Raw genomic sequence first — 27,074 nt, forward strand, 5'->3', positions numbered from 1 at the left:
ATATATATATATATATATATATATATATATATATATATATATATATATACAACGAATAATATAGATATAATGTATATATAATGTAGATATAATTTTGAAGTTTTATTAAGTGTTAACAATGACATTATGTGTTTTTAATCAATTAATGCTGCTTTTGTCATTTATTCCAAGATGGACAAAATTTGCACCAAAAAAGTCATTCGGTTTAACCAAAATTTCAGTTATACCAAATGACACTTTTGGTTATACCGAATGACGGTATTTTCAAACAATGCTAACAGTCTGATATCTAGCTAGCAAGAGGACAATTATTGATAAACACTATATTTAGTACACTTTTTTTTTTAAATATTACAACATTTTCCATGTTTTATAGCGGTTGTACCGAATGACCTGATGTTTCGAGACATGCGTATGAACAAGTGAAAACATGAATTTTTCAAATAGTTAAAAGAGAGTTAGTTACTTCATGATCATGTGGTCCTTCGCAGGTGTCTGAATGATGTCACATCCTGTCACATGATATTGACTGCATGACTTGATCCAAAATGGTCCCTTTATATTAGTTACTCTGAATGACATCAATGAAATTCATTTTTTCAGACATTCTTTCTCATAACAAAGCAACGACTTCTACACATAATTTTGTTGATATATGTTATAAAATCATGCCAGAATAAAAAATATATACATTTATTACATTTTTAGATATTTTAATCACAAATTAAATGGCTGTATTGGCCTTTTGACACTTTAAAATCTTTAAAATACCTTTATATATAATAAAATTAAAACCTTTTGGATTCAATAAAAGAGATATAGTTGTACTGCCTTACATACTTTGGCTGTTATATCTTTGTTTTTTTTATTATTATTAAGGCCTTTGGACAAAAAAAAAAAAATGACCTGTCACGTCATTGACCCATACATGCATACATACATATATATATATATATATATATATATATATATATATATATATATATATATATGTGTGTGTGTGTGTGTGTGTGTGTGTGTCAACAAGCCTATAAAACGTGTGTATAAAATACTTTTATATGAGCAAAAAATAAAATTGGACGACAACTTGCCTTATATGCATTCAAAAACATGGTCGCTATGCAGTGTTTTTACTTATGGGAATAGCACACACCCTGTCCCCATGGTGCCGAAATCATAGAGAAGCCAAACAACATCTTTGTTCAAGTGGGAGTAATGTAGAACAAGTGCAGAAACAGATTCGACGTTCACTTTTAGGAAGAAGATTTATAAAGTGACTTCGACTTGACTACCGCTTTACATGACAGCAGTACACTAACTAACCATGTAATCATTCTGTTCGAATTTCTGTTAGTATGCATATATAAGCTAAAGAGTTTATGAAGTTAAAGTTCATAAAGTTAACAAGAATCTAAAAATGCGTAATAAAATACTATTCGAAATAAGTACGCTACACAGTACATACTGCAACATGCGCCCTTCTGACGAACTCGCAACCAATGAAGATTCGGAATACAGAGGCGCGCCTCTGATTGGCCAGCGAACGTGACCGATGACAGCCCCTGGTCCAATGAGAGTTGCGGATGATGCGACATGCTATCGCACTTCTCTCTGTCTGCTAGAAGCGTGAGGACGGTCTGGAGCGTAACGTGGGGGTAAGTCAAAGAAAACAATTTTTATCGCGATTAGAGCCGAAGCCTCGTGTGTCGTGGCTTGGAAATAATCTATGTGGTTTTAAATGGCTATAACGACTTCGTCCCAAGACTTTATAAGCTGAGGTGTTGACAGCATGCTGCACGTGTGCATGGGACATTTAACTGCCATTAACACATGCATGACAGCACAGTGACAGCAACAAGACATGCAGCTCCTCTAGTGTATTATATTTAAATTTGTATATATATTTATATATATTTCAGTTTGTCATAAGGAATGATAAATACATTTAAAGGTGATTTTAAGTCACTCACTCATAAGATATGTCTAGCTATGATACACACTTTGTGTCAGATGATTGACAGCTGTGACTAACCGGTCCACTTGTTTTGCAAAACACTCATCATAATCATCTTCATCGCCTACTTTAGTAATTCTAGCCACAGCTACTGGTGTTAGTCATACTTTGACGTTATTACTACGTTTTACAAATACAGAAACGGAAAGGACATGTTCAATTGTTTATTATTATTATGCGTGGAGAGGTTCTTGAGACTCCAGAGACACCAACAGCTCCAAATATCTGTTTGTTGCCCTTTTTTATAGCTGCCTTTTTAATACAATTAAATTGTTTGACAGAAACTTCCCTTAATAAGTCTGAACAAGTTCTTCTGTGCTCTAAATCACTCACAAATCTTATGATAGTTCAATAAGATCTTTTCAGTTTTCACACAATATTAGTTGTTTTCACGCCTTTTTCACGATATTGCTCCATTTCATCCTTTTCATCTTCAGAAAGATCTTTCTTCCTCCTCATATTGCATGAGAACTGTGCCTTGCTTAATAATGTGGAGCAACATCTTTAAGTATGTTTCCCATTTAGAAAAGATATGAGAAATAAAACAAACAAACACTTTATTTGAAAAACCTGGATGTTTATTGTACTAAAGTCCTACTGATATGTCATTTGCATAATAATCTGGTACACAGTAAATGCCTTTTCTATGTGAGCATGACATTTACTTGTCTTCATTTTTTTTCTTTGCTAAATAGCTGAGGAGTGAAAATGGATAGAAAAAATGAAAAGAGTGAAGCCAAAGGTAGGTGTTTGTGTTTTTGGCATAAAAGAAAAATCAATATTTTTGACCCATACAATTTATTGTTGGCTATTGCTACAAATATACCCGTGTGACTTATGACTGCTTTTGTGGTCCAAGGTCTCATATATATGGGATATATAAATAGTGTTTAATGAAAAACGTACTTCTTTCTTTGAAACATAAAAATAAATTTCTAAAAGTAAGATATTTAGATATATAAAATATTTATTAAATTATTAATCTTTTTTTTTTATCATTTTATTTTTATGTTTCCCAAAAAGAAATATGTTTTTTATTAAATGCTAACTTTTCTTCACCAAAAAAAAAAAATTAAAAGAATTTACAATAATTTATTAAAGGGGTGGTTCAGTGTTTTTTTTTTTCTAGGCTTGATTGTGTTTTTGTGGCCCTTAATGCTTCATTTTTTTTAAAAAAAAAGCTGTATTTTTCATATATTTTATCTTTATTCTACACTTCTGTTTCTTACTTCAGTCATATGAATGGCTTGTTTGACTTCCTGCTTCTATGAAGCCACTCCCTCCGAAATACGCAATGTGCTCAGATTGGTTAGTGGGCTTGTGATTCGCTCATGGCTCTGGATTCGCTGAAGCTTCTGCCCCTTACCAGTCGTTGCTTCAGTGGGAATGTAAATAATGGCGTCTATATTGCTGTATCAAAGTAAGCCCAAATCAGACCCAGATAAAGAGAGTCATGCAGAACCTCTTCAATCGCTGCTTTTAAAGGACGTTTATGAATGGTATTTCATTTAGTATTTGTGTCAAAGTGTTTAGACATGCTGTCACTGCTGTTTGTTAGCTTTCAATATACGGTTTTATCCTGATTAAAGCTTTTCTGTAGCCGAATACATGACTGAGTAGTCGCATTTTTGTAAAGGTAGCGTTTAATTTATAGCATGAACAACTGTTTGTCTATGAACATGGAAGTTTGTTGGCGTTTGTAGAATTTAGCTAACTGGCTAGCGAAGCAAAACCGCGTTGGTCTTTGTTTATGTCCTTGATGCAACCAAAAATAGCAACAGAACTATACGTTTAAAATACATGTACAAACAATAAAATATACTTACAGTTTGAAGCCAATAAACAGCAGCTTCTGCTTTTAAAGTGGGAACTGCTTCATCTTTCAGTAAAAGCCTTTGTTTAAATCCAGCATTGAACTCGTGTATATTCTGGAAGCTGTCTTCAGCGCCGCATCCAGTGTAGAAAATATCACAGATTATAATGGGTTCTGTTATCTTTTGATGCGTCGCGCCGCTCGCGTCCGGTGTACACAACTCTTCCGCTTCCATTATGCTGCGCCACATGGCCTCGCCCCCTTTGTTGCGTGTTCCCGGGGGCGTGTTTTGCAGGGTTTATGATGTCACCAACCCGGGAAGAAGCTTGTTGTAGTCCAAACCGGTTGTTTTTGTAGGCATTAAACTGCCATAACTTTAAAAGACAATATCTCTGTTTCCATTGAACTTTCAGCGCTGTAACTTTGCAGATACTGTTTATGCTCAAGCAGCAACATTACACACTAACTGAAGTTAAAAAAGTGAACCACCCCTTTACGTTTTTAATCAGTAATACCCAGAAATTACCATTGTAAATATGAGATAATTGCTTTCATTTTTTTCAAGGCAAAGGAGGAAATAAACCTTTTCAGTCTGACAAACCAGAGGGCTATTTACAAGTAGAAAGGTATGAAGCAATTTTATCTTCATGACTTTAGAAAACAAAGATGATAAATAAAATCACAGATTTCTAATTGGTGGCTTAAATTCTGTATTTTCTAAAACTTAACATTTCATTAAATTACTTTTGTACAATGTCTGTAAAGTTTAAAAAAAAAAACTTACTAAACATTTGTAACTTGTGTTTTGTAAACATCTATAAAGTGTTATAATCCTTTGTCATTTAAATTCCAAAACGTGTTTTAGTAAATGTTTGTTTCGTAAACTTGTTTCATAAAACTGTCAAATTTAGCAAACTTTTGTTTTGTAAATATCTGTAAAGTGTCATACACTTGTTTCGTTTAATTTCTGTTTTAATAAACAAAATGTAAAGTTTCATGAACTTGTTTCATAGGTCTTGTTTACACCTGGTGTTAAGATGTGTTTTTGTCGAACGGATCACAAGTGAACGACACTAAAACGGGTGTAAACGGGGTCTAAAACGCTTTGAGCTTGTCCACTTTCGACCACTTCCAGAGGTAGTTGAAAACACATTTGACTGGATTGCTTTCGTAGTGTAAACGGTCATGTGGTCAAATGTGTTCGAACAGCCACAAAAGATGTCTACTCTCCTCTTACTGAACTAACGCGTAAAAAGCGCGCTCTCCACATGGGATGTAAACTGTAGACTGAAGACCCAAGTTTGGTTTGAAGATGAAAAATGTACCAATCATAATGTTCTCTCACCAGTCTTGATTTCTAACACACACTCACAGAGTTCAGCTGGTCTTGCGGCTGTCAGAGCAGAAACAAAAGCTGATATTCTCATATGTTTTTCTGTCATCTCCAGGCGCGTTCATATGTAAATTGCATGAGCTTATTTCATCCATTAGATCGACAGATCTGAAAAAACCCATACATTTACCCACTCATAGACCCTCAGGATAGAAGTGGTTGAAAGTGGACAAAAGAGACGGATTAAAACACCAGGTGTAAACGAGAATGAGTCTCCCTCATCTACTTGTGATCAGATCAAACAAAACGCATCTTAATGCCAGGTGTAAACAAGGCCATAAATATGTCACATTTATATAACTTGTGTTTTGTAAACTTGAGACTCTTAAGTAACGTCTGTAAAGTTTTGTAAATGTGTTTCATAAACATCTCTGAAGTTTCTCAAACATCTAATAATGTTTTGTAAAACTATTGCCTAACTTTTGTCTGTCTAGAATACCGAATTTCAACCTCCTGCCCAAGACCGTAAAGAGAAGAGTTTATGCCCTAAAGAGGCTCCAGCTCCAGAGTGCCAACATAGAGGCGAAGTTCTACGAAGAGGTCCATGAGCTAGAGAGGAAGTATGCTGGGCTTTACCAGCCTATCTTTGACAAGGTATGCAAATGAATCTCTGTAATACCAAGCATCCAGTTTAAACATGTTCAGTGTATCCAAGTTAGGTCGGAGCTGGTTTACTTAAAGTCCCCTCATCTATTTTTTATGTTGTTTATATGTCAATGTGGTGTTTTTAATATGCTTTAAGACAAACCACATGCAAATTCATAAGTCAACATAAGTGGATTCGTAAACACCTCTGATTGGCCATTGTGCTCAACAGATATGTCTGTGATTGGCTACAATGATCAACACATGGGAGCGTTTGAAAGCACACGGAAGTGTTTGAATTTGAAAGCGTTTTGAAATGCCTGCTTTAAAACGCTCCCGTGTGTATCTGTGTAAGCGCTCGGTGAAGAGCATCATTGATGTCCATTTACAACATGTTTTTGAAGCGTTGATCATTGTAGCCAATCACAGACATATCTGTTGAGCTTGTGAACACAATGGCCAATCAGAGGCATTTATGAATCCGCTAAACAGCGCTCAAAGCGTCATATTTTTATAATTTCAGTACCAGCTTGGTATCAAAGTCGGCACTTTTGACAACACTAGTAGGGTACTGTGTAAGTCTAAACAGTCGTTTATTGTTAAGTTCAACTAAATTAGTTGAATTTTCATCTCAAAACTTGCATCCATTGACAACAATGCAGGCGAAAATTCCTTTACACTACTAATAGGAGCAGATGTGACGCCAGCGGACTGTGATAAAGGCCTATAAGTGTTGTGCCCTTGAAATGATGATGTCACCTAACACAATGCTCATGTGTTCAGAGACGGAAGATTGTGACTGGTGCTGTTGAACCCACAGATGAGGAATGCGAATGGCAAAGTGACAAGGAGGAAGACGAGCTTGCTGTAAGTGGATACTTGTGAGAATCCTGAAATTACAACATATCAATTACACATGCAAGTTTTCTTGCCAAACCTTTCTATGGGAGCCCTGAGCTTCTGAACTTATCGTTTAGAGATTGTGTGCTAATGGTAGATTTTATAAACTGATTTATGCCCACAGGAAGAATTGCAGAAAAAAGCTGCTCTGGAGGAGAAGCAGGCAGATTCAGCCAGCGCCGTTGATCCGAAAGGAATCCCGGAGTTCTGGCTCACCATCTTTAGACATGTGGATATGCTTGGAGAAATGCTGCAGGTGAACTTTCACATTACTTTTCCTTAATATCTTCGCGAAAGCTTTCGCAGATGACATTTGGATTTGTTTTACGATTGGGGTCCTTTTCTGTATTTTTGAAATTGAATAGTGTGGAAAAATATTGGCTTTTAATTTGTATTTTATATAGAATTTAAAGGTGCTACAGAGGATGTTTTGTTTTATACATTTTTGCAATATTACTTGAAACTGTCTTTACTAACTGATAAAAGACTATTTATTAGGTGCACTGAAAGTAGTAATATTAATATACATCATCTGTGCACGAGGTAGGGCCTTAAAAACATCAGCCAATCGTTTACGCGATCATCGCGAGTTGAGTTACCTGCGGTGAGTCCGACATAATGAATCCACTAACACGACACAGCGAATGCCGGTGGTAAACACTCGTGTTTCAATACTCGTGCACAACTTTTGGGAGGCGTTCTCTTGAAATGAGCTGTGAAGGAGGGGGGTGTTCTTACGCATGCGCTCATTTCAAAAACAGTCTTTGGTTTCTCAGTCGACAAAAAGATCCTCTTTAGCACCTTTAACAGTAATTTGATGAAAAAGTTAAGCATTAAGGCCCTGATATACTCATGGCAAAGTTATTTTTTGCTCTTCGCTTAAGGGTAAAAATAAGTTTGAAATACGTGAGCAGCAGTATACTGTTAGAAAACATCACAACACTGTCCACGCTGTTGAGAGCGATGTTTAGATGAATATGTAAATATGTGCTTTGCTCTCAGAAACAAAGTAAACACAACAAAAATGACATCCAATAACTTCTTTCTGTCATACACAATCGCGGTTATATTTAAAAATATAAATGGGAGTGAATGGTAACTGATATTTTGAAGCCCAAAAAAGCACATCCATCCATCATAAAAGTAATCCATATGGATCCAAGGGGTTAATAAAGGCCTTCTGAAGTGAAGTGATGCATTTTTTGTAAGAAAAATATCCATATTTATAACTTTACAGACTATAATCACTTGCTTCCGGTAACGTCCGAGTCGAGTTCCACCGTATGACGTAGGATGTAGGAGTAGCGTAAGCTTAGGTGAGAGTAACGTTAGACACTTCTCGTGGTTCAAACAACAAACTCAAGCTCCTCCGACATTTCTCTTTAAAAATTCTCATTTTAGACTTTTAATTCCTGACCGGTGTTTCGTTTTGTTTATCCTCTGCGCTTCTGCTTTCGTCAAAACGTCATGCGTCAGATCAAAGTTCACTCTTCCGCCAGAACTAGAATCGCGTACAGTCGTTACCGGAAGCTAGTGATTACACTTTATAAAGTTATAATTATGGATATTTTTCTTACAAAAAAGCATCACTTCACTTCAGAAGGCCTTAGGCCTTTATTAACCGAACGAGAGTCGCAGCACAAATCAGCAACAGTCAGTCAGTCAGATTTCACCTCACTTCGCCTCACTTTTTTCTGAAAGACGACGGTGGAATTTTTGGTTTCAAATCGAAATGTAAAAGCGTCCATTTAAGCGGGTTTGTCATTGTACTGCTTTGTTGTTGTGTTTTTCATTAAAAATGACAATGAATGCAGCATTCAAGCAATCGCCGCTACCGAATTGGCGCTAATTTGAAAGTGAAAGTAAAAGGCTCACGGCCACACGGGCGTTCATAATGGTGCGGAGAGCAAGCGTTTTCAGTCTGCTCCGCACCGTTATGAATGACCGAGAAAAAAAGATTGAAAGCGTGAATGGTCTCTCTCCCTCTCTCTTTCCATTTATGTGTGTGTACATTAGCCTATACATGCGTGCATGCGGGGGAGCGGTGCGATTTTCGAATAATATTCGAATAATTCCCAGCGATTTTCGAATATTCTTTTTGCTTGAAATGCCCATCCTTAACCTGAACCAGTTAATCACTGTCTAATTAGGCGTACTAGAAACTCCCAGGCAGGTGTGTTGAGGCAAGTTGGAGCTAAACTCTACAGGACAGTGGTTTATACAGACACCTGCTTTATACAATAGATTGTTTAAAAGCTGCAGCTTTACAGAATTAAACATGAAAACAGAGTCAGTGTCTCTTACAATTAGATTTACAACTTCATTTTCTACTATAAAGCGTCTCTCCAGTGTGTTCGTGTTTTTACTTGTGGTTGTCTGACCTCGATGGACTGAACAGAAGAAATGCTCCAGAGAAGATTTCCATGTCAAAGAAGGCGGAGCTTCAGAGTCACACCTACCTATTGCGTAATCTCCATTGACCAATGGCAGTTCGAATGTGGTTAACAGAATTTTTCTGTAAAGTTTGCTTTGTCAGCTGTTCCAAACTCTCGAAACAAACACCAAAAGAACTTCGGTTTGCCTGATTTTGTTCGAAAAGATGTCACACCAGTTAGTTATTTGATTTCGCTTGAAGTATATTGGGGCCTTTACAGAGAATTTGCCACTGTTTGTTATGCACAACATGAACCATTGGCCAATGATACTAATATTATTATTATACATTTTATAATAATAATAATAAATATTTTAACTGTAGGGTCACATAGGGAGCTAGAACTATACATTTTATAATAACATTTTATTGGACTGTCCTGCTTTTATTGTAGTGTTATTTTTTTGTTTTGTTTTTTTGTATTTTAAAGTTATTTTAAAGCTCACTTAAGTTTTGTAAGATTTTACCAGAAAAAGGTTTAGAATTTTTATATGTACATTTGAAACATCTTGTGTAATTTTAAACTGCTGTATTTTAATCAACTCTATTTGTAGTTTTTATTTTGTATTTATGCAACTCTTGTGTAACTTTGTAACTCTGCTTTTACGATGAAAATAGCCTCAGCTGCTGATTTGTCATTAAAATTTCTACTATTATTACTATGCACATTGCATAAATCTATGATGTATGAGTTATAGGAAGTGACTGCTTTGACCTTTTGGATAAAGGGTTGATGTGGTTTACACAGGATGTGGTTTTTGTGACAGGAAGCCCTTAGAGGATATGCAAGTTTGTATTAGTGCATGCTGAATTCACATGCAATCTGATTAAATTGTCAATTAATGTTTTTTTTTTTGTTTTTTTGAAATTTCATTTGAATACGTAAGTGATCAGCTGGACTACAGAGTCTGCATCCGCCCTGTTTCCTCCATTCCACACAATGATTTCCACCTAAAATCAGTGCCGAAAGCATGAAGTTGAATCCATGCCAGCTTAGTTTAACCATTCTGGAATCCTGTTTTGTTTCCTGTAGGAGCATGATGAGCCAATCCTGAAACACTTGCAGGACATCACTGTGAAATTTTCTGAACCTGGACAGCCAATGGTTTGTCAAACCCTCTCTTTACTTACTACTAACATTTAAACACGTTCATACAGGTATTATTTTTAACATTGTTCAATTGTTTGTCAAAAAACAGAGTTTCACGTTAGAGTTCCACTTTGAGCCCAACAGCTTCTTCAGTAACTCGGTCCTCACTAAAGTCTACAAGATGAAATCCGAGCCAGATGCAGAAGATCCATTCTCCTTCGAGGGGCCGGAGATCGTGGACTGTGAAGGGTAAGATGGAGAAATAGTTAATGGTGCTTTCTAATAGAAATCCTAACCATAAGTCTTTAACTAAGTATATACCCTACCAATCAAAGGTTTGAAATTAAGATCTCATATGCTCACCAAGGCCGCTTTTATTTGATCAACAATACAGCAAAACGGTAATATTGTGAAATATTATTAGAGATTAAAATGAGTTTTTTCTGTTTGAATATATTTAAAAATATATTTATATTTTAATTTAGTCCTGTGATTGTAAAGCTGAGTTTTTAGCATCATTACTCCAGTCTTCATGATCCTTCAGAAATCATTTTAATATGCTGATTTGCTGCTCAATGTTTTTAACATTGATAATAATAATAAGAACCATTATTAAAAATTGAACACCAATAATAATTGAGCAGAAAATCATCATATTAGAATGATTTCTGAAGGATCATGTGACACTGAAGTCTGGAGTAATGATGCTTAAAAATTCAGCTTCGGCATCACAGGAAGAAATTACATTTTAAAATATTTAATGTAAAACAATTCTTTTAAATTGATAATTAATAATTAAATAAAATAAAAATAAGATTAAATAATAAAAAAAATTATATAAATGATATTTCACAATATCACTGAATTTTTGATCAAATAAATGCAGCCTTGTTGAACTTTAAAGACTTCAGACACATTAAAAAAAAAAAATGTAATTATTCCAAACTTCTCAGTGGTAATGTAGAATTGATTTTGCATGAATTACACATCAATTTGTGTGGCCTGTTTGGGAGAGAATTCCGATTTTTTTTGCTTGGCTAATGATTTGATTCAGATCTTTACGTAAATCTGGACTACCAGAAATGATTCCATTTTCCATTGTTTTTTAGTTGTAAGATTGACTGGCAAAAAGGCAAGGATGTGACAGTCAAAATTGTTAAAAAGAAGCAGAAACACAAAGGAAGAGGGACCATTCGGACAGTCACCAAAGAGGTTCCACAAGATTCATTCTTCAACTTCTTCAATCCGGTTAAAGGTTTGTTACACTGCAATGGTAAATTCATAACGATTTTGGTTGAATTTAGTAGTTTGGCATTATTTTATTTTATTTGGATTTGGTTTCCTGTGTAGAAGAATAGAGAACCACCATTAACAGCACAACAAAAGATTATCTTAGTTCTTGAAACAACCCAAACAAATCTCATAGTTTAGCATTATGCAAGTATGACTGACAGAGTAATGTGTTCCTGTTGGTATGATTTAATCCTGGGATTAAGATAATTGAGTGGTTTGGCATCATTTCTTGCGTCATGGCGTTTCATGAAAAGGCTCTTGAAATATACACTGAACAAAATTATAAATGCAACACTTTTGTTTTTGCACCCATTTTTCATGAGCTGAACTCAAAGATCTAAGACTTTTTCTAGGTACACAAAAGGCCTATTTCTCTAAAATATGGTTCACTAATCTGTCTAAATCGGTGTTAGTGAGCACTTCTCCTTTGCTGAGATAATCCATCCACTTCACAGGTGTGGCATATCAAGATGCTGATTAGACAGCATGATTATTGCACAGGTGTGCCTTAGGCTGGCCACAATAAAAGGCACAATGCCACAGATGTCGCAATCTTTGAGGGAGCGTGCAATTGGCATGCTGACTGCAGGAATGTCCACCAGAGCTGTTGCCCGTGAATTGAATGTTCATTTCTCTGCCATAAGCCATCTCCAAAGGCGTTTCAGAGAATTTGGCAGTACATCCAACCGGCCTCACAACCGCAGACCACGTGTAACCACACCAGCCCAGGACCTCCACATCCAGCATCTTCACCTCCAAGATCGTCTGAGACCAGCCACCTGGACAGCTGCTGCAACAATCGGTTTGCATAACCAAAGAATTGCACAAACTATCAGAAACCGTCTCAGGGAAGCTCATCTGTGTGCTCGTCGTCCTCATCGGGGTCTTGACCTGACTGCAGTTCGTCGTCGTAACCGACTTGAGTGGGCAAATGCTCACATTCGAGAGGTGCTTCTTTTCAAGTATGAATCCCGGTTTTCACTGTACAGGGCAGATGGCAGACAACGTGTGGGTGAGCGGTTTGCTGATGTCAATGTTGTGGATCAAATGGCCCATGGTGGCGGTGGGGTTATGGTATGGGAAGGCATATGTTATGGACAACGAACACAGGTGCATTTTATTGATGGCATTTTGAATGCACAGAGATACCGTGATGAGATCCTGAGGCCCATTGTTGTGCCCTTCATCCACGACCATCACCTCATGTTGCAGCATGATAATGGACGGCCCTATGTTGCAAGGATCTGTACACAATTCCTGGAAGCTGAAAACATCCCAGTTCTTGCATGGCCAGCATACTCACCGGACATGTCACCCATTGAGCATGTTTGGGATGCTCTGGATCGGCGTATACGACAGCATGTTCCAGTTCCTGCCAATATCCAGCAACTTCGCTCAGCCATTGAAGAGGAGTGGCCCAACATTCCACAGGCCACAATCAACAACCTGATCAACTCTATGCGAAGGAGATGTGTTGCAATCCATGAGGCAAATAGAGGCAGATACTGACTGGTTTTCGGACCCCCCTGGACCCCTGGTCTTTGCGTTCAGCTCATGAAAAAATGGGGGCAAAAACAAAAGTGTTGCATTTATAATTTCGTTCAGTGTACTTATGATCTATGTCAGGTAGTGAATTGCTTTGGTTTGTTGATTTGGTAAAATAAGATTGGATTAATCATTATGCTGTCCATTTTAGGGTCACATCTTATGACCTCATGTCCTGTTTTTTGGTTAGTTCAGATGTCTTTGGTCCATGTTGTGTTCATATTTCAGTCGAACCGCACCAGAGTTCCTCTGGAAGTGGACCGAGACCTCATGAAAAGGTGCGTCTCGGTCTGCTTGATCTGATGGTGGCATTCACACTTATTCAAATGAATCACACTTACAGTTTGTTTTATTTGAAAAAAAAACCTGCCAAGTGTGAACACACCTTGTGTTTGGGGTACATGTCATGAGGAATATCAAACTTAAAAACTGAAATTTCTCTGAAATTCTATTTTTGATGGGATACGCCTGTTTAATTAGATGCTACTGGAATATATTTCTGTACAAATTTATTTTTTAGTGTCTTCTGGACAGCAGGTGGCATCACACAATTATGTTTGTCTGAATAGATGGACCATCCACTGGATGGCAAATGTTTCCACCTCAGAACTATTTTGTATGGAACACAAACTACCTCCAGAGGGCGCTTCACAGCTCAGAAAGCTGAATCTCGCATTGAGCTCCATTAAAATCTGTCTCACTGGAAACACTTGGACACTGAAAAGTACAATCATTTTAATCAGTTCTACAGATATTCTGACAAAGAAATGGAAATCCATCCGAGCAGTTTCTTTAAAATGATTTTTAACATTCAGTGCTATGTAATCATGTACCATCTATGTATCTTCATCAGTGGTCTGGAAAAAAAAATACACCTGAATCAATTTTTTGGTCACACTTTATATTAGGTGTCTTGAACTGCTATGTACTAACATTTAAATCAATCATTTGATACAATGCACTTGTTTGTGTATATGAACTTTTTACATTGCACTTATATTTAAGATATAACTGAATGTAATAACAGCTGCAATTAATTTCTATAATTACATCTATAATTAAACTGTTGGCCCATCCCTTACCCCTTAACCCACCCTTAACCTAACTATACCAGGAAACCTATTTCTATCCCACCTCAATAGCAGAAAAAGTGTTTTGCAGTGCAACATAAACACAATAAATACATTGTAAATCAGACACCTGATATAAAGTGTGACCAAATTTTTTATAGTCATTGAATTGAACATGTGAACGGTTAAAGCAGGAGAATTATTATTGACATTCAGAATTCCTGAGCAATTAGGGACCGCAAAAACAACATAATAATAAAAAACTTTATTTTATATACCGTATTTAAAAGAAGCTTCTCAAAGTGCTTTACATGGTAAACTAGTTGTGTTTGATAATTCAGTGTAGATTTAAAGTGGACCTATTATGCCGCTTTCACAAGATGTAATATAAGTCTCTGGTGTCTCCAGAATGTGTCTGTGAAGTTTCAGCTCAAAATACGCCACCGATCATTTATTATAGCTTGTCAAATTTGCCCCATTTGGGTCTGAGCAAAAAACACGCTATTTGTGTGTGTGTCCCTTTAAATGCAAATGAGCTGCTGCTTTTGACCTGCTTTCCAAAAGAGGGCGGAGCTTTAACAGCCCACACTTCGGTTGCTCAACAACAACAAAGTTGGAGAATCTCACGCAGCCAAAATGAGGATTGTCAGTAACGGTGTTCAGACTTACATTGTTCAATTCTTAGCAATTTGAATGAATACATTTCAGAAATATGATTATTTAAATAAAAACATTTGTGAGTACAGAAATCTTACCTATTTCACTTAAGTATGTATAACTAACAAACATGAGTCACATTAAGTTTGTTACAAGTGCCATTCAAATTATTGGAAATTGAATATGCAATTGAAATGTATAAATATAGCCAAGGAATGTCAGTTGAATTTGTATCTTCAACCGCCATGACATTGTTGTGTTTCCTTCACCTCAATCAGCCTTCCAAAAATGCTGAGCATTGAATGCTTTGCATTTTTAAGCGCCATGCTTTTCGTCAACCCCTCTGGTTGTGCAACAGGTAAAGAATGCCGCCCGTCCTGCACACAGACTGTGGGAAAGCGCCACTATTACTGTCAATAACCTTGTCGCCGGATGTCTGTAATATATCTGTTACTGAGGTGATTTCCACAACATTCCTGTCTTAGGAGTGGCACTTACAGCCTCAATGCTGTCATTTCAGTGTAACTGAATGATGTAATGCTTTCTGTGTTTCAATGAAGTTCTAAAAAGAAATGTCTCCTTTAGGCCTGACTTTGATCAGGTCTTTTTAAAAAAAATGTCTTGCATCTGAATGGCTGACACAAATCACAAAACCTGTCAGGAACATGTCTTTCTTTCTATTTCACCCTGAAATAGAAAGAAAATGAAGCCTGTTTTGGGACTGTTTTACATTATTACCTTATGATCATAACAAATGAACATTTTCACCCCAAATTCTCATTAACACAATGCAAAAATGGCTTATTATCATTATTCAAAAACTATTATTTAAATAAAACGTATTAATACATCATGGTTGCATTTACTACTCTGAGTTTTAATTACACAAAATGATATAATTTAGTGGCTTCATAGAAACTCGTAATATCTAGAGTATTATGAGAGAGAGATCACCTGAGCGAGTGCATTACCTGCATCTAGCTGATATTCTTCAGATCAATCTTATATTCATGATCCCGTGATCAGTTTGAATGTCCGCTGAGGAAAGCGATAAGTGAGTGATGAGAAGTAAAATATGAAGTATACACAAGCAAACGTACAAAAGAGTGCTCTAGTTAGTACAGAATTTAATTTCATGTAAATATAAAGTTATGAAACTTAATATAGCCCTTAAGCCAAATCTATTAGCTCTGGAACAAGTAATATATTAATAAGACCAAAGATTGCCCATTTGATAGACCCAAAACAAATTATACATCATGATTAAACGCTATCTACATAAGAGCCAGTGGCAAATTCCTGAAGGACTGTCCGAGATGAAGCTGTTCTCAGCGGGTACATGAGCACTGAACGGTCGCTGACAGCCTGGAGCTCACATCTCTGAAAATGTCTAAACATATTTTCAAGTAGGTGATATGTTTACATATAAATTGCACATCTGAGGTCTAAACAACTATATTCTTGCCTAAAAAAAAAAACTCTTAACTAAAAATATGGTGGGTTTGCTCGTCTGCCATGATCAGTGTGAGAATGCTGACAGCGGAGTGATTCAAACTGTGAAATGGTTCCCGTGGCAATATTGGTTTCTGCAGATTTGTTGGCTGCACATCCAAGGATGGATCCATGCTTTCATGATGTTTACGGCAAATTCCGCCCCTATCTGATCAGACCAGGCAACGCTTTTCCAGTCTTCTGTTGTCCAATTTTGCTGAGCCCGTGTGAATTGTATCCTCAGTTTCCTGTTCTTAGCTGACAGGTGTGAACTTCTGCTGCTGTAATCCATCTGCTTCAAGTTTGGTCATGTTGTGCGTTTAGAAACGCTCTTCTTCAGACCTCGGTTGTTACGTGTGGTTATTTGAGTTACTGTTGCCTTTTTATCAGCTCGAACCAGTCTGGCCATTCTCCTCTGACCTCTGGCATCAACAAGGCATTTTTACCAACAGAACTGCCACTCACTGGATATTTTCTCTTTTTCGGATCATTCTCTGTAAACCATAGAGGTGGTGGAGTGTAAATCCCACTAGATCAGCAGTTTCTGAAATGCTCAGACCATCTTATGCTCACTAAGGCACCATTTATTTGATCAAAAATACCATATCAAGTAATAATGTGAAATATTATTATTATTTAAATGATCTTTTTATCATTTCAATGTTTTAAAATGTAATTTATTCCTGTGATGGCAAAGCTGAAATATTTGGTATTCATGCTTCTGTACATAAATCTTGTTCCATTCTAATATTAATACTTTTTTGTTTTCTTTTCTAGCTTCGCCTGATGGAATGGTGAGTGAGTCTTCCTTGCGTTCTCAGTGTTTTTGTTGTGTTTGTAAACATCTGAATCATTGAAGTATGCAGTACACGTCTTTTAGCGGCCTACACAAACACATACTGTAGTACAACCCTCCTCTGCAAGTTTAGAAAACACGTCACAAACAAGAAACATTTCAAGAGTTCTTGCGTCAGTAACGGTCAACTCTTCATATTGTAACGTAGCTACTTAAAAATAAGTACAGTCATTTCACAATGATTTGTCAGTTAGCATCTCTAAACCACCCATTCTGAAAGTATTGCATTAATATGAAATTAGGAGATGCTGTTTTCAATCCTGTAATTCAATGATTTGGTCTAAAAAATATATATGTAAAATATAATCCGTTATATGCTCACTGTTCATGTGTTTGTGTCCAGGATGAAGACTTGGACTTCACTCTAGCTTCAGATTTTGAGGTCGGACATTTCTTCCGGGAGAGGGTCATTCCCAGAGCCGTGCTTTATTTCACAGGAGAGGCCTTAGAAGACGACGAGAGTGTACGTCTACACTTTTGACTATTAATAATGTAAAAACTCGGACTGACTATTGTGAAAAAAAAACTGAAAATATTCCATATACAGGTGCATCTCAATAAATTAGAATATCATGAAAAAGTTTTTTTTTTTTTTTTTTTGTAATTTAATTCAAAAAGTAAAACTTAAGTATATTAGATTTATTAGACAAAGTAAAATATTTCCAGACTTTTTTGTTTTCATTTTGATGATTACAGTTTGCTGCTCATCAAAATAAAAAAAATCAGTATCTGAAATTATTAGAATATTTAATTTCAAGTTCTATTAAATTACCATTCTCAGGGTATAAACACTGGGTTTAGGTCAGTAATCCCAACAGCAGTCATGGGGAAGTCTGCTGACTTGACAGTTGTCCAGAAGATGATCATCAAGACCCTCTACAATGAGGGTAAGCCACAGAGGGTCATTGCTGAAAGAGCTGGCTGTTCGCAGAGTGATCTGCCAAAGCATATTCATGGAAAGTTGACTGGAAGGAAAAAGTGTGGTAGGAAAAGGTGTACAAGTGAAAGGAATGACCGCAGTCTTGAGAAGATTGTCAGGCGAAGCTGATTTAAGAACTTAGGAGAGCTTCAAAAGGAGTGGACTGAAGCTGAAGTCAGTGCATCAAGAGCCACCACACACAGACGCCTTCAGGAATTGGGCTACAACTGTCACATCCCACGTACCAAGACACTTCTGAACCAAAAACAATGCCAGAAGCGTCTTACCTGGGCTAAGGAGAAAAAGAACTGGACTGTTGCTCAGTAGTCCAAAGTCCTCTTTTCAGATGTAAGTAAATTTTGCATTTCATTTGGAAATCAGGGTCCCAGAGTCTGGAGGAAGAGTGGAGTGTGAAGTTTCCACAGTCAGTGATGATTTGGGCTGCCATGTCATCTGCTGGTGTTGGTCCACTGTGTTTTCTGAGGTCCACAGTCAACGCAGCCATCTACCAGGAAATATTAGAGCGCTTCATGCTTCCTTCTGCTGACAAGCTTTATGGAGATGCTGATTTCATTTTCCAGCAGGATTTGGCACCTGCTCACACTGCCAAAGGTACCAAAATCTGGTTCAATAACCATGGTGTTACTGTGCTTGATTGGCCAGCAAACTCGCCTGACCTGAACCCCATAGAGAATCTATGGGGTATTGTCAAGAGGAAGATGAGAGACACCAGACCCAACAATGCAGATGACCCGAAGGCCGCTATCAAAGCAACCTGGGCTTCCATTACACTGAGCAGTGCCACAGGCTGATTGCCTCCATGCCACGCCGCACTGATGCAGTAATTCATGCAAAAGGAGCCCCAACCAAGTATTGAGTGCATAGAAATAAACATACTTTTCAGAAGCCTGACATTTCTGTTTAAAATATAAAGTATTCTAATTTATTGAGATAGTGAATTAGTGGGTTTTTGTTAAATGTGAGCCAAAATCATCACAATTAAAAGAACCAAAGACTTAAAATACTTCAGTCTGTGTGCATTGAATTTATTTAATACACGAGTTCCACAATTTGAGTTGAATTACTGAAATAAATGAACTTTTCCATGACATTCTAATTTATTGAGATGCACCTGTATATCTTGATGTATGTATTTGCTCTGCATTGGCTTAAAGGGTTATAAAGTATTTTATTTTATTTTAATTTATTTTTGAATATTATTTTAGACTTGGATCCTGGTACTGGTCACCTTTTTTATTTTTATTTAGTAGATTTTTATCACAAATAAATGGACAAATAAAAAGTGCATTAACAAACTATGGCAGCAAAATATTACATTCAATATTTACAATATTTTCTATATCGCCCAGCTTCCATGTGAAATCGAATAGTACATTTGATTTATAATATTTCTGTAATTCCATGCTGTTTTGCAGTTTGAAGAGGAGGATCTTGAAGAGGGAGAGGAGGAGGTGAGGATCCATTGATAGACAGCCTTATCATTTATTTATGGGCAATAGCAATTTAACAGCAAAAATATTATTGTCATTCAGGACCTGGATGAGGAAGGTGAAGAAGAGGATGAGGGAGATTTTGACCCCACGGTGAGAATTTAAATCCTTTTCCCAATTTGTTTGCAATTGATTAATTGATTAAAAAGCAATGTGACTTTGTGCAGATTCTAATTTGAAAGCGGCATGTAATTGGAAAGTTCTGCTAGGATGTTAGGCTGTTTTTCAATAACTTTTTTTATTATTATTATTAAATAATGGTTTACTGAACAAATTGGGTCTCTGTCTTTAAATATATTAAATTATATTATAACTACAAGTTTCTTAAGGATAAAAAAAAAACGATCTCTGCTAATGCTATAAACTATATAGTGAGCCTTTACTTGAACTTTAGTCTACTATAATATTAAAGGTAAACAACAGAGCCTAAACTATTAGCCTAAATTCAATCGCTACTTATTTTTAGATATAATAATCAACGCTCAAATAACAAAGTAAAATATAATGAATATATAGGCTAATACAGTGCATATATTAAGCGAAAGAGTTAATTTCTCTAGCGAACTAACAAGCTTTGGACACTGAATGGCTTTTCTGAGGTAAATGCTACGTGACATTGTTTACAAGCTGTTTTATTGATTACTTTCCGCCATTAAACACTGATTAGGCGATTACACGAGATATGACCGTTTCAGTAAGTTGTACTCTTATCTTTCAATATACCTACATATGTTCATTCATGTTTATTCTGTAACTAGTATTAAAGGATTAGTCCACTGTCAAATAAAATTTTCCTGATAACATTACCAGACGAGGAATAAGGGTCTTATCTAGCGAAACGATCGGTCATTTTTGAAAAAGATACAATTGTATATGCTTTATAAACACAAATTATCGCCTTGCACGTACTTCCGTTTTCCGTATTCTTCAAAAAGCTTATGCCGTATGTACTACACCTTCCCTATTCAACTTAAGGAACGAATGCGGCGCCAGTTTAGTTTTTTCCATAAGTAGAATAGGGAAGGCGTAGGACATACGGCGTAAGCTTTTTGAAGAATACGGAAAGCGGAAGCACGTTATATGCTATGTTTTGTTACTTTTGATAAGAAACAAAGTGTCATCTTTCAAATTCTGTCCACTTGCAAGGCGATCATTTGTGTTTATAAAGCATATTTGTATTTTTTTTTTTTTTAAATGACCGATCGTTTCGCTAGATAAGACCCTTGTTCCTTGTCTGGTATCGTTTAAAGCTCTTTGAAGCTGCACTGAAACTGTAATTTTGACCTTCAACCATTTGGAGGCCATTGAAGTCCACTATATGGAGAATAATCCTGGAATGTTTTCATCAAAAACCTTAATTTCTTTTCGATTGAAGAAAGAAAGACATGAACATCTTGGATGACATGGGGGTGAGTAAATTATCAGGAAAATTTTATTTGAAAGTGAACTAATCCTTTAAAGAGGAAGAGATGATCGCACTCACTCGCGCTCGTGCTGCCGATTGAACTGAGGCGCCTATACAGTGATCTGTCACGCCACATCAAAGCATGTCAAAACGGCATTTTTATTTAATTTTTATCAAAAGTAACAAAACACAGAGCTTATTGCGATTATTGGTGGCTAGGCTACAACGCTGTATTCGTCATGCACTGCTTTCGTCTTATCCACCTGTCTTTGTACATTGTCGTAATTCACTAAGAAAGTGTTCCCAAACAGGAGACCTTAATGTTGCAATGTAATGCATTCGGTACACATGTGCACCGTACTGAAAGCCCTGTACCGGAACGGTCAAATGTTCATTAACAGAAATTCTTTCCAGTATCTTATTGAAAACATATTCAATTTTAATAATTCAGTGCTTGCCAAACACAAGTTGGTTCCATTTTTTTCCCCTTTTAACGAAAAAACAGATTTCTTTATATTGTTTGTCAACTCTGTTACTGTCAACCTCGGTAACAGAGTTTGACGATAACAGAATTGACAATTTTAAACTTTTTAGCCAAAAACTCCACTAATGTTAAGAGCACATGGCACTAATAAAATTATGATTAAAAGACTTAAACAACCCACTGTGTGATCAGTGATAAATTCTGTTTTCCTTTTGATATTGTGGTAACTATGTTGACGTTTTACAAAATAACTTAGTGTAAGAACTTATTAGATGAAAATATTTTCTCAGAGAGACTGCACACACCTTACAGTGCTTATCAGTGAGGGAAAGTGACATCATTTCCTGTAACTTACATAGTTGCGGGAGATAATTCCACCAATTTAAAGGAAAAGTATGGTACAGTAACAGAATTGGCACAAGATTTATGGACACATTTTTATAAGATCAAAGTTATTTTTAAGATCAAACAATTTAATGTTGTATTATTAGGAAAATAACTGTTTAAGGCTTTTATGAATAAAATAATTGAAATACTACTAAAAGAAAAGTAAATAAAATATTTTGATCACACAGAAAGAAATACACTGAGTAATTCAGACAACAAGAAATCAAAATTGACGACAAAAAAATATTTTCAGCTATATATATATATATATATATATATATATATATATATATATATATGACACTTTTTACAGAAAATATTATATTGTTATGGCCTGTACGATCTTGTGATCCATGACAATGAGTAACAAATTATTAAAATTACAAATATAACCATTTTAAAAAAGCAGAAAAAAATAATAACTTTGGACACCAAATGTACCTGCAATTATAGAATCACAGATAGATAGATAGGAAACAGTATAAAATATGCATCCACAAACTAAGTATGCTATACATGACTTACTGTTTACTTCATATTTGTAATCCATTTTTCCGTGAAAATTTTAGCAATTTGAGATATTTGCATTGTAGGATACAGTATACAGTGTGCTCAGTTGCAGTACATACTGCAAAATAGTAGTAGTTGTAGTATTCTGTCTCTGAATCATTAAATAGACTTTTATTGCTGATCTGTGTTTGATTGAGGTGGTCTGGATTGAAAGCATTAACTTGTATGATGCTTCATAATCAGTTGCATGTCTGATGTGTAAACCTGTGTGTTTGTCCCTCCACTTCCCCTTTACAGGCATAATTCATTTCTCACTTCATGCATTTCTAGGTAAGAGATACCAGAAGGGATGTGGCTCTTTTTCCCATTAATCTTTTGATCAGTCTTCCCTTTATTATTATAGTCTTTCTCCTCTGCTTTCACTCTTATGTCACTTTCACATGAGAGGGTTGTGTTTGGACCAAGGGTTAAAGGGTTTGTTCACACAAAAATGAAATTTCTGTCATTAATTACTCACCCTCATGTCGTTCCACACCTGTAAGACCTTAGTTCATCTTCGGAACACAAATTAAGATATTTTGATGAAATCCGAGAGGTTTCTGAACCACACATAGATAGCAATGTCCTTTCACCTTTCAAGGTCCAGTAAAGTAGTAAAGACATTGTTAAAATAGTCCAATGCTCCACTCTCCACCCAGATATGAAGATTCATTGGTTGAATGTATGGCTCGATTAGACTTTGTCGCATCAAAAGTGATAAGACCTGTCAGTTTTATGGATGTCGCCATTTTTGATATTACTTTGGTCAATGCCACAGTTACTAGTAAGAGAATATGGGCTTGACTCCCATTGCACGTTCATACAGACAGTATTCAAGACGCTACTGTAAGCTACTGTTTGAACTGGACATTTTAAGACTCTCACCTGTTAGTAAATGCAGTTGTGACTCGAAAAAACTGACAGCCTGAACATAGCCTAATTGAACATAGCCTTTGTAAAAATATCAAGCAAAACATAAATGTGCAAAAAAAAGTAATGTAAATGACTAGAAATACCGTTTAGTCGAATAGTCTCGCACATCCCTACTCTTTAATAGTACTTTGATGGTGAAAGTATTTCGCAATAATACCCTGTAAACGTAAAAAGTTTGAAAGCAGATCAGCCGGTAGGACAATCATACTTGGGATTGGACAAACAAAAGTGTGAAAATGACATTTGTGAAGTTTTTCTTAGACATTGAAGACTAAACTTTTCAAGTCACGCTCACTAAAATAACCTTAAAGGTGAAGTACGTCATTTTTCCACAGTAAAATACATAGCTTGACATATTAACCTCTGGCTTAAAGGATTAGTTCGCTTTAAAATGAAAATTACCCCAAGCCTTACCACCCTCAAGCCATAGGTGTGTATGTCTTTCTTCTTTCTGATGAACACAATCAGAGTTATATTAATAAATATCCTGACACATCCAGGCTTTATAATGGGGTTGAACGGGACCAATAAATATGAAACTGAAGAAAGGACATCCATCCATCATAAACGTACTCCACACGGCTCCGGGGGGTTAATAACAGCCTTCTGAAGCAAAGCGATGCGTTTTTGTAAGAAAAACTATCCATATTTAACAAGTTATAAAGTAAAATATCTAGCTTCCGCCGAACTGCCTTCCATATTCAACTAATGAAGAAAGTGTAACTCACGTCAGTTGCACTTTTTTGCGTAAGTCAAATACGAAAGGCGTAAGACGTAGCGTAAACATTATGAACTGCGAGAGGCATTACACTTTCTTCGTAAGTTGAATAGGGAAGGTGGTCTGATGGAATCTAGATATTTTACTTTACAACTTGTTAAATATGGTTAGTATATATACACAAATGTAGGGCTGCAACTAACGATTATTTTGATAATCGATTAGTTGGCTGATTTTTTGTTTGTTTTGTTTGTTTCCGATTAATCGATTAATCGGATTAAAAAAAATCCTAATTTTATTTATTTTTATTTTACTGACAAAAAAAAAAACATAAAAAACATGAAAACATACAGTCATTTATTACACTACCTGTCATAATAAAGAGAGAACACAAATATTTTAGGAATCAATCAAAAACTTGTTTGAAACCAAAAATGGTTTTGCCCTTTATTAGGAAAATAACAAACTGAAACAACTAAGTAGTTTCTAAATAATATTCACACATAATATCCAAAAAAAAAAAAACTTAACAGTTTGTATAGACTGTAACTGGGCATCTGAAAAAAAAAAAAAAAAAAAAAAAAAAAAAAACAACCTCTTACTGTCATTTCTTTATCCTGTAAATAGGCTATAAGAAACGTCTTACATTTACTTTCAATTAGTTCTCCCTTTACAGTTACTACTATCATAAAATTCTTGAATGACATGTTGACTTTTAAATCTAAATTTAACTTTAAACAACAATATTTCAGCAAAATTAATATTTTTGCGCTGATAATAATAATTGTCTCCCTCTCTCCCACGTTCCGTCTGTCTGATGCAGGTGCACGCGCCGGCGCTCATTCAGTAAAGTTTGAAGTTTGTAACATTTACAGATAAGGATATAGCCATAGAATGAACGTTTTGCGCTGAGGACGCACATGCATCTGTCAAAGCGCCTGACAGGGCAAGCCATTACGCTAATGCATTAGCTTGAAGCTTAAAATAAATAATTCTAATGTTTTGATCAGCTTTGATCTCGTACCTTTCCCTGTTTCCTCCTATTTTTAGATGCATTTTGATCCATAGAAATGCGTTATTCAGTGCTATAATTTGACGCGACTGGCGGAAGTCTTCCGTGCACGGGGGGCGGAGCCAAATAATCGATAATGAGAATCGTTATCGATTTTCATTATCGATTATTATCGATTTTATCGAATAGTTGTTGCAGCCCTACACACATACATCGCTTCACTTCAGAAGGCCTTTATTAACCCAGCGGAGCTGTGTGGAGTACGTTTATGATGAATGGATGCACTTTTTTTTTCACTTTTTTTTTCGTTGGTCCCATTAAAGCTTAGATGCGTCAGGATATTTATTAATATAACTCAGATTGTGTTCATCAGAAAGAAGAAAGTCATATACACCTAGGATGGCTTGAGGGTGAGTAAAGCTTGGGCTCATTTCCATTTTAAAGTGAACTAATCCTTTAATAGAGTGATTTGGGGGCAGGACTAACTTTCCAACCAATGACATACAGGGGCGGTGCCCAAACTTTTTGGAAAAAATATTTTTGCAATTACTTTGATGGCGCAGAAATTTCATACTTCACCTTTACCAAACAAAGCATGTATTATGAATCTAACTATCATCAGGCAAATCATTACTTCCTGTTCCCCAGTGCCTGAAATAATACTCTCAATCTTTTATCTCCATCTTGTTCTTACAGAAAGAGCCTCCTCCTGCAGAGTGCAAACAGCAGTAAGACTCGTGAACAGACAGCCACGGCACAACTCGGCTGTCCGTCAGACAATTAGACGATGTGGATGCAGACCTAATTTCCTCGTGGACTCGCTACACTAATGCAATAGGAAACCAAACGCTGTTTAGGAAATGCATGTTTGTTTATTTCTCTACTGTTTACTTTTACAGAGATGACCTCAAGTGTTCTCATTCATAAGTCGTGTGATATCGCGCCCCAAAATTTAGCGTAATGTATAAAGTACTACATTTTTCTTTTGACTAAGAAACCTTTTCTATATTCAAAATGTTTGCCTAGTGTGTGTGAGATCTAGCAAAGATGCCATATGTGTTTTGAATTCTTAACGTCTGTATGCAACCATGGCCTTTTTTGCAACATAGCAGGTTTATGGACACTCCCCAGATGATATGAACGTCCAGTGTAGCATCACTCAGGGTTTTTTGCCAACAAAATGAACCTGCTGTCTTCTGGAATTTGACATAACTGAAATGTCCGACAACGCTGTTACAATGTAGTTACTAAAGTGTTTTGATGTGGATCGTCCTGCTCATTGGTAGCTGAACGATGTGGATTGTGGTAATAAATACTCATGATTTGTCTCCAGGGTTGGGCATCATCGAATTCCCAATGCTTGCGTGACGTAACGCATGTCCATGCCATGCACGTTGACATGGGATTTCAACCATATTTTATTTCACCATGTGGTTATGTGTCGAGTTGCTTGCATTCATGCACAGAATTGCATCAGTTACAGTATTGAGAATGTTAATAAGCAGATCTTAAAGCCATTGCAGGTTCACCCTCCGTTTTAACTGTGCAAGCCGTAGCCTTATCTGGAACTTCTTTGGTTTGTAATGCAGCATTGTTTCCATTTTTGTACAAAATAGACAAAAAGATTCTATTAAATGTTGTGCGACATGATGCCGCAAAGTCTTGCTCTTTTTTTAAAAATAACTGAAATCTGACTTACCATTTTCACTTGGTGGATAAAGTGGGAACCTATAACTAAGGACCAGAAAATCATAGAAACCTGCAGGTAGGCTCTCAGTAAGCATCTTAGCAAATACATAGCAGCATGCTTAAAGGGTTAGTTCACCCAAAAAATGAAATTTCTGTCATTAGTCACCCTCATGTCATTCCAAACCTGTAAGACCTTCATTTATCTTCAGAACACAAATTAAGATATTTTTGATGAAATCCATGTTTATCTCCCATAGAAAACAACAAAATTACCACATTCAAGATCTAGAAAAGTAGTAAAGACATCGTTAAAGGGTTAGTTCACC

The 27,074-nt window shown here is 36.1% G+C and overlaps 1 protein-coding gene across 2 annotated transcripts; it reads left to right on the forward strand.

The window, feature by feature from the left end:
* Window positions 1-1,542: 1,542 nt before the first annotated feature.
* Window positions 1,543-26,709, forward strand: nap1l4a (nucleosome assembly protein 1-like 4a). Of its 2 annotated transcripts, XM_048158438.1 has the most exons (15): window positions 1,543-1,655; window positions 2,710-2,756; window positions 4,393-4,453; window positions 5,655-5,814; window positions 6,589-6,672; window positions 6,830-6,961; window positions 10,173-10,244; window positions 10,339-10,478; window positions 11,339-11,484; window positions 17,063-17,079; window positions 17,485-17,604; window positions 19,497-19,532; window positions 19,614-19,664; window positions 22,655-22,687; window positions 25,756-26,709. In XM_048158438.1, exons 2-14 carry the CDS (start codon window positions 2,723-2,725, stop codon window positions 22,658-22,660), a joined length of 1,059 nt encoding a protein of 352 aa, XP_048014395.1. In that variant the 5' UTR covers window positions 1,543-1,655; window positions 2,710-2,722; the 3' UTR covers window positions 22,661-22,687; window positions 25,756-26,709. The 2 variants fall into 2 exon arrangements, with proteins under 2 accessions (XP_048014395.1, XP_048014394.1); XM_048158437.1 differs by lacking the exon at window positions 22,655-22,687.
* The last annotated feature ends 365 nt before the right edge of the window (window positions 26,710-27,074 follow it).

Source organism: Megalobrama amblycephala, linkage group LG15 (assembly GCF_018812025.1).
Source record: "Megalobrama amblycephala isolate DHTTF-2021 linkage group LG15, ASM1881202v1, whole genome shotgun sequence".
NCBI classification, from domain to species: Eukaryota; Metazoa; Chordata; class Actinopteri; order Cypriniformes; family Xenocyprididae; genus Megalobrama; species Megalobrama amblycephala.

Bases quoted from the DNA above. Each gene is read 5' to 3' on its own strand.
- nap1l4a (XM_048158437.1), top strand. From the start codon at position 2,723: ATGGATAGAAAAAATGAAAAGAGTGAAGCCAAAG. The intron at 4,454-5,654 runs GTATGAAGCAAT...TTGTCTGTCTAG, and splicing joins GGCTATTTACAAGTAGAAAG to AATACCGAATTTCAACCTCC. The intron at 10,479-11,338 runs GTAAGATGGAGA...ATTGTTTTTTAG, and splicing joins GAGATCGTGGACTGTGAAGG to TTGTAAGATTGACTGGCAAA.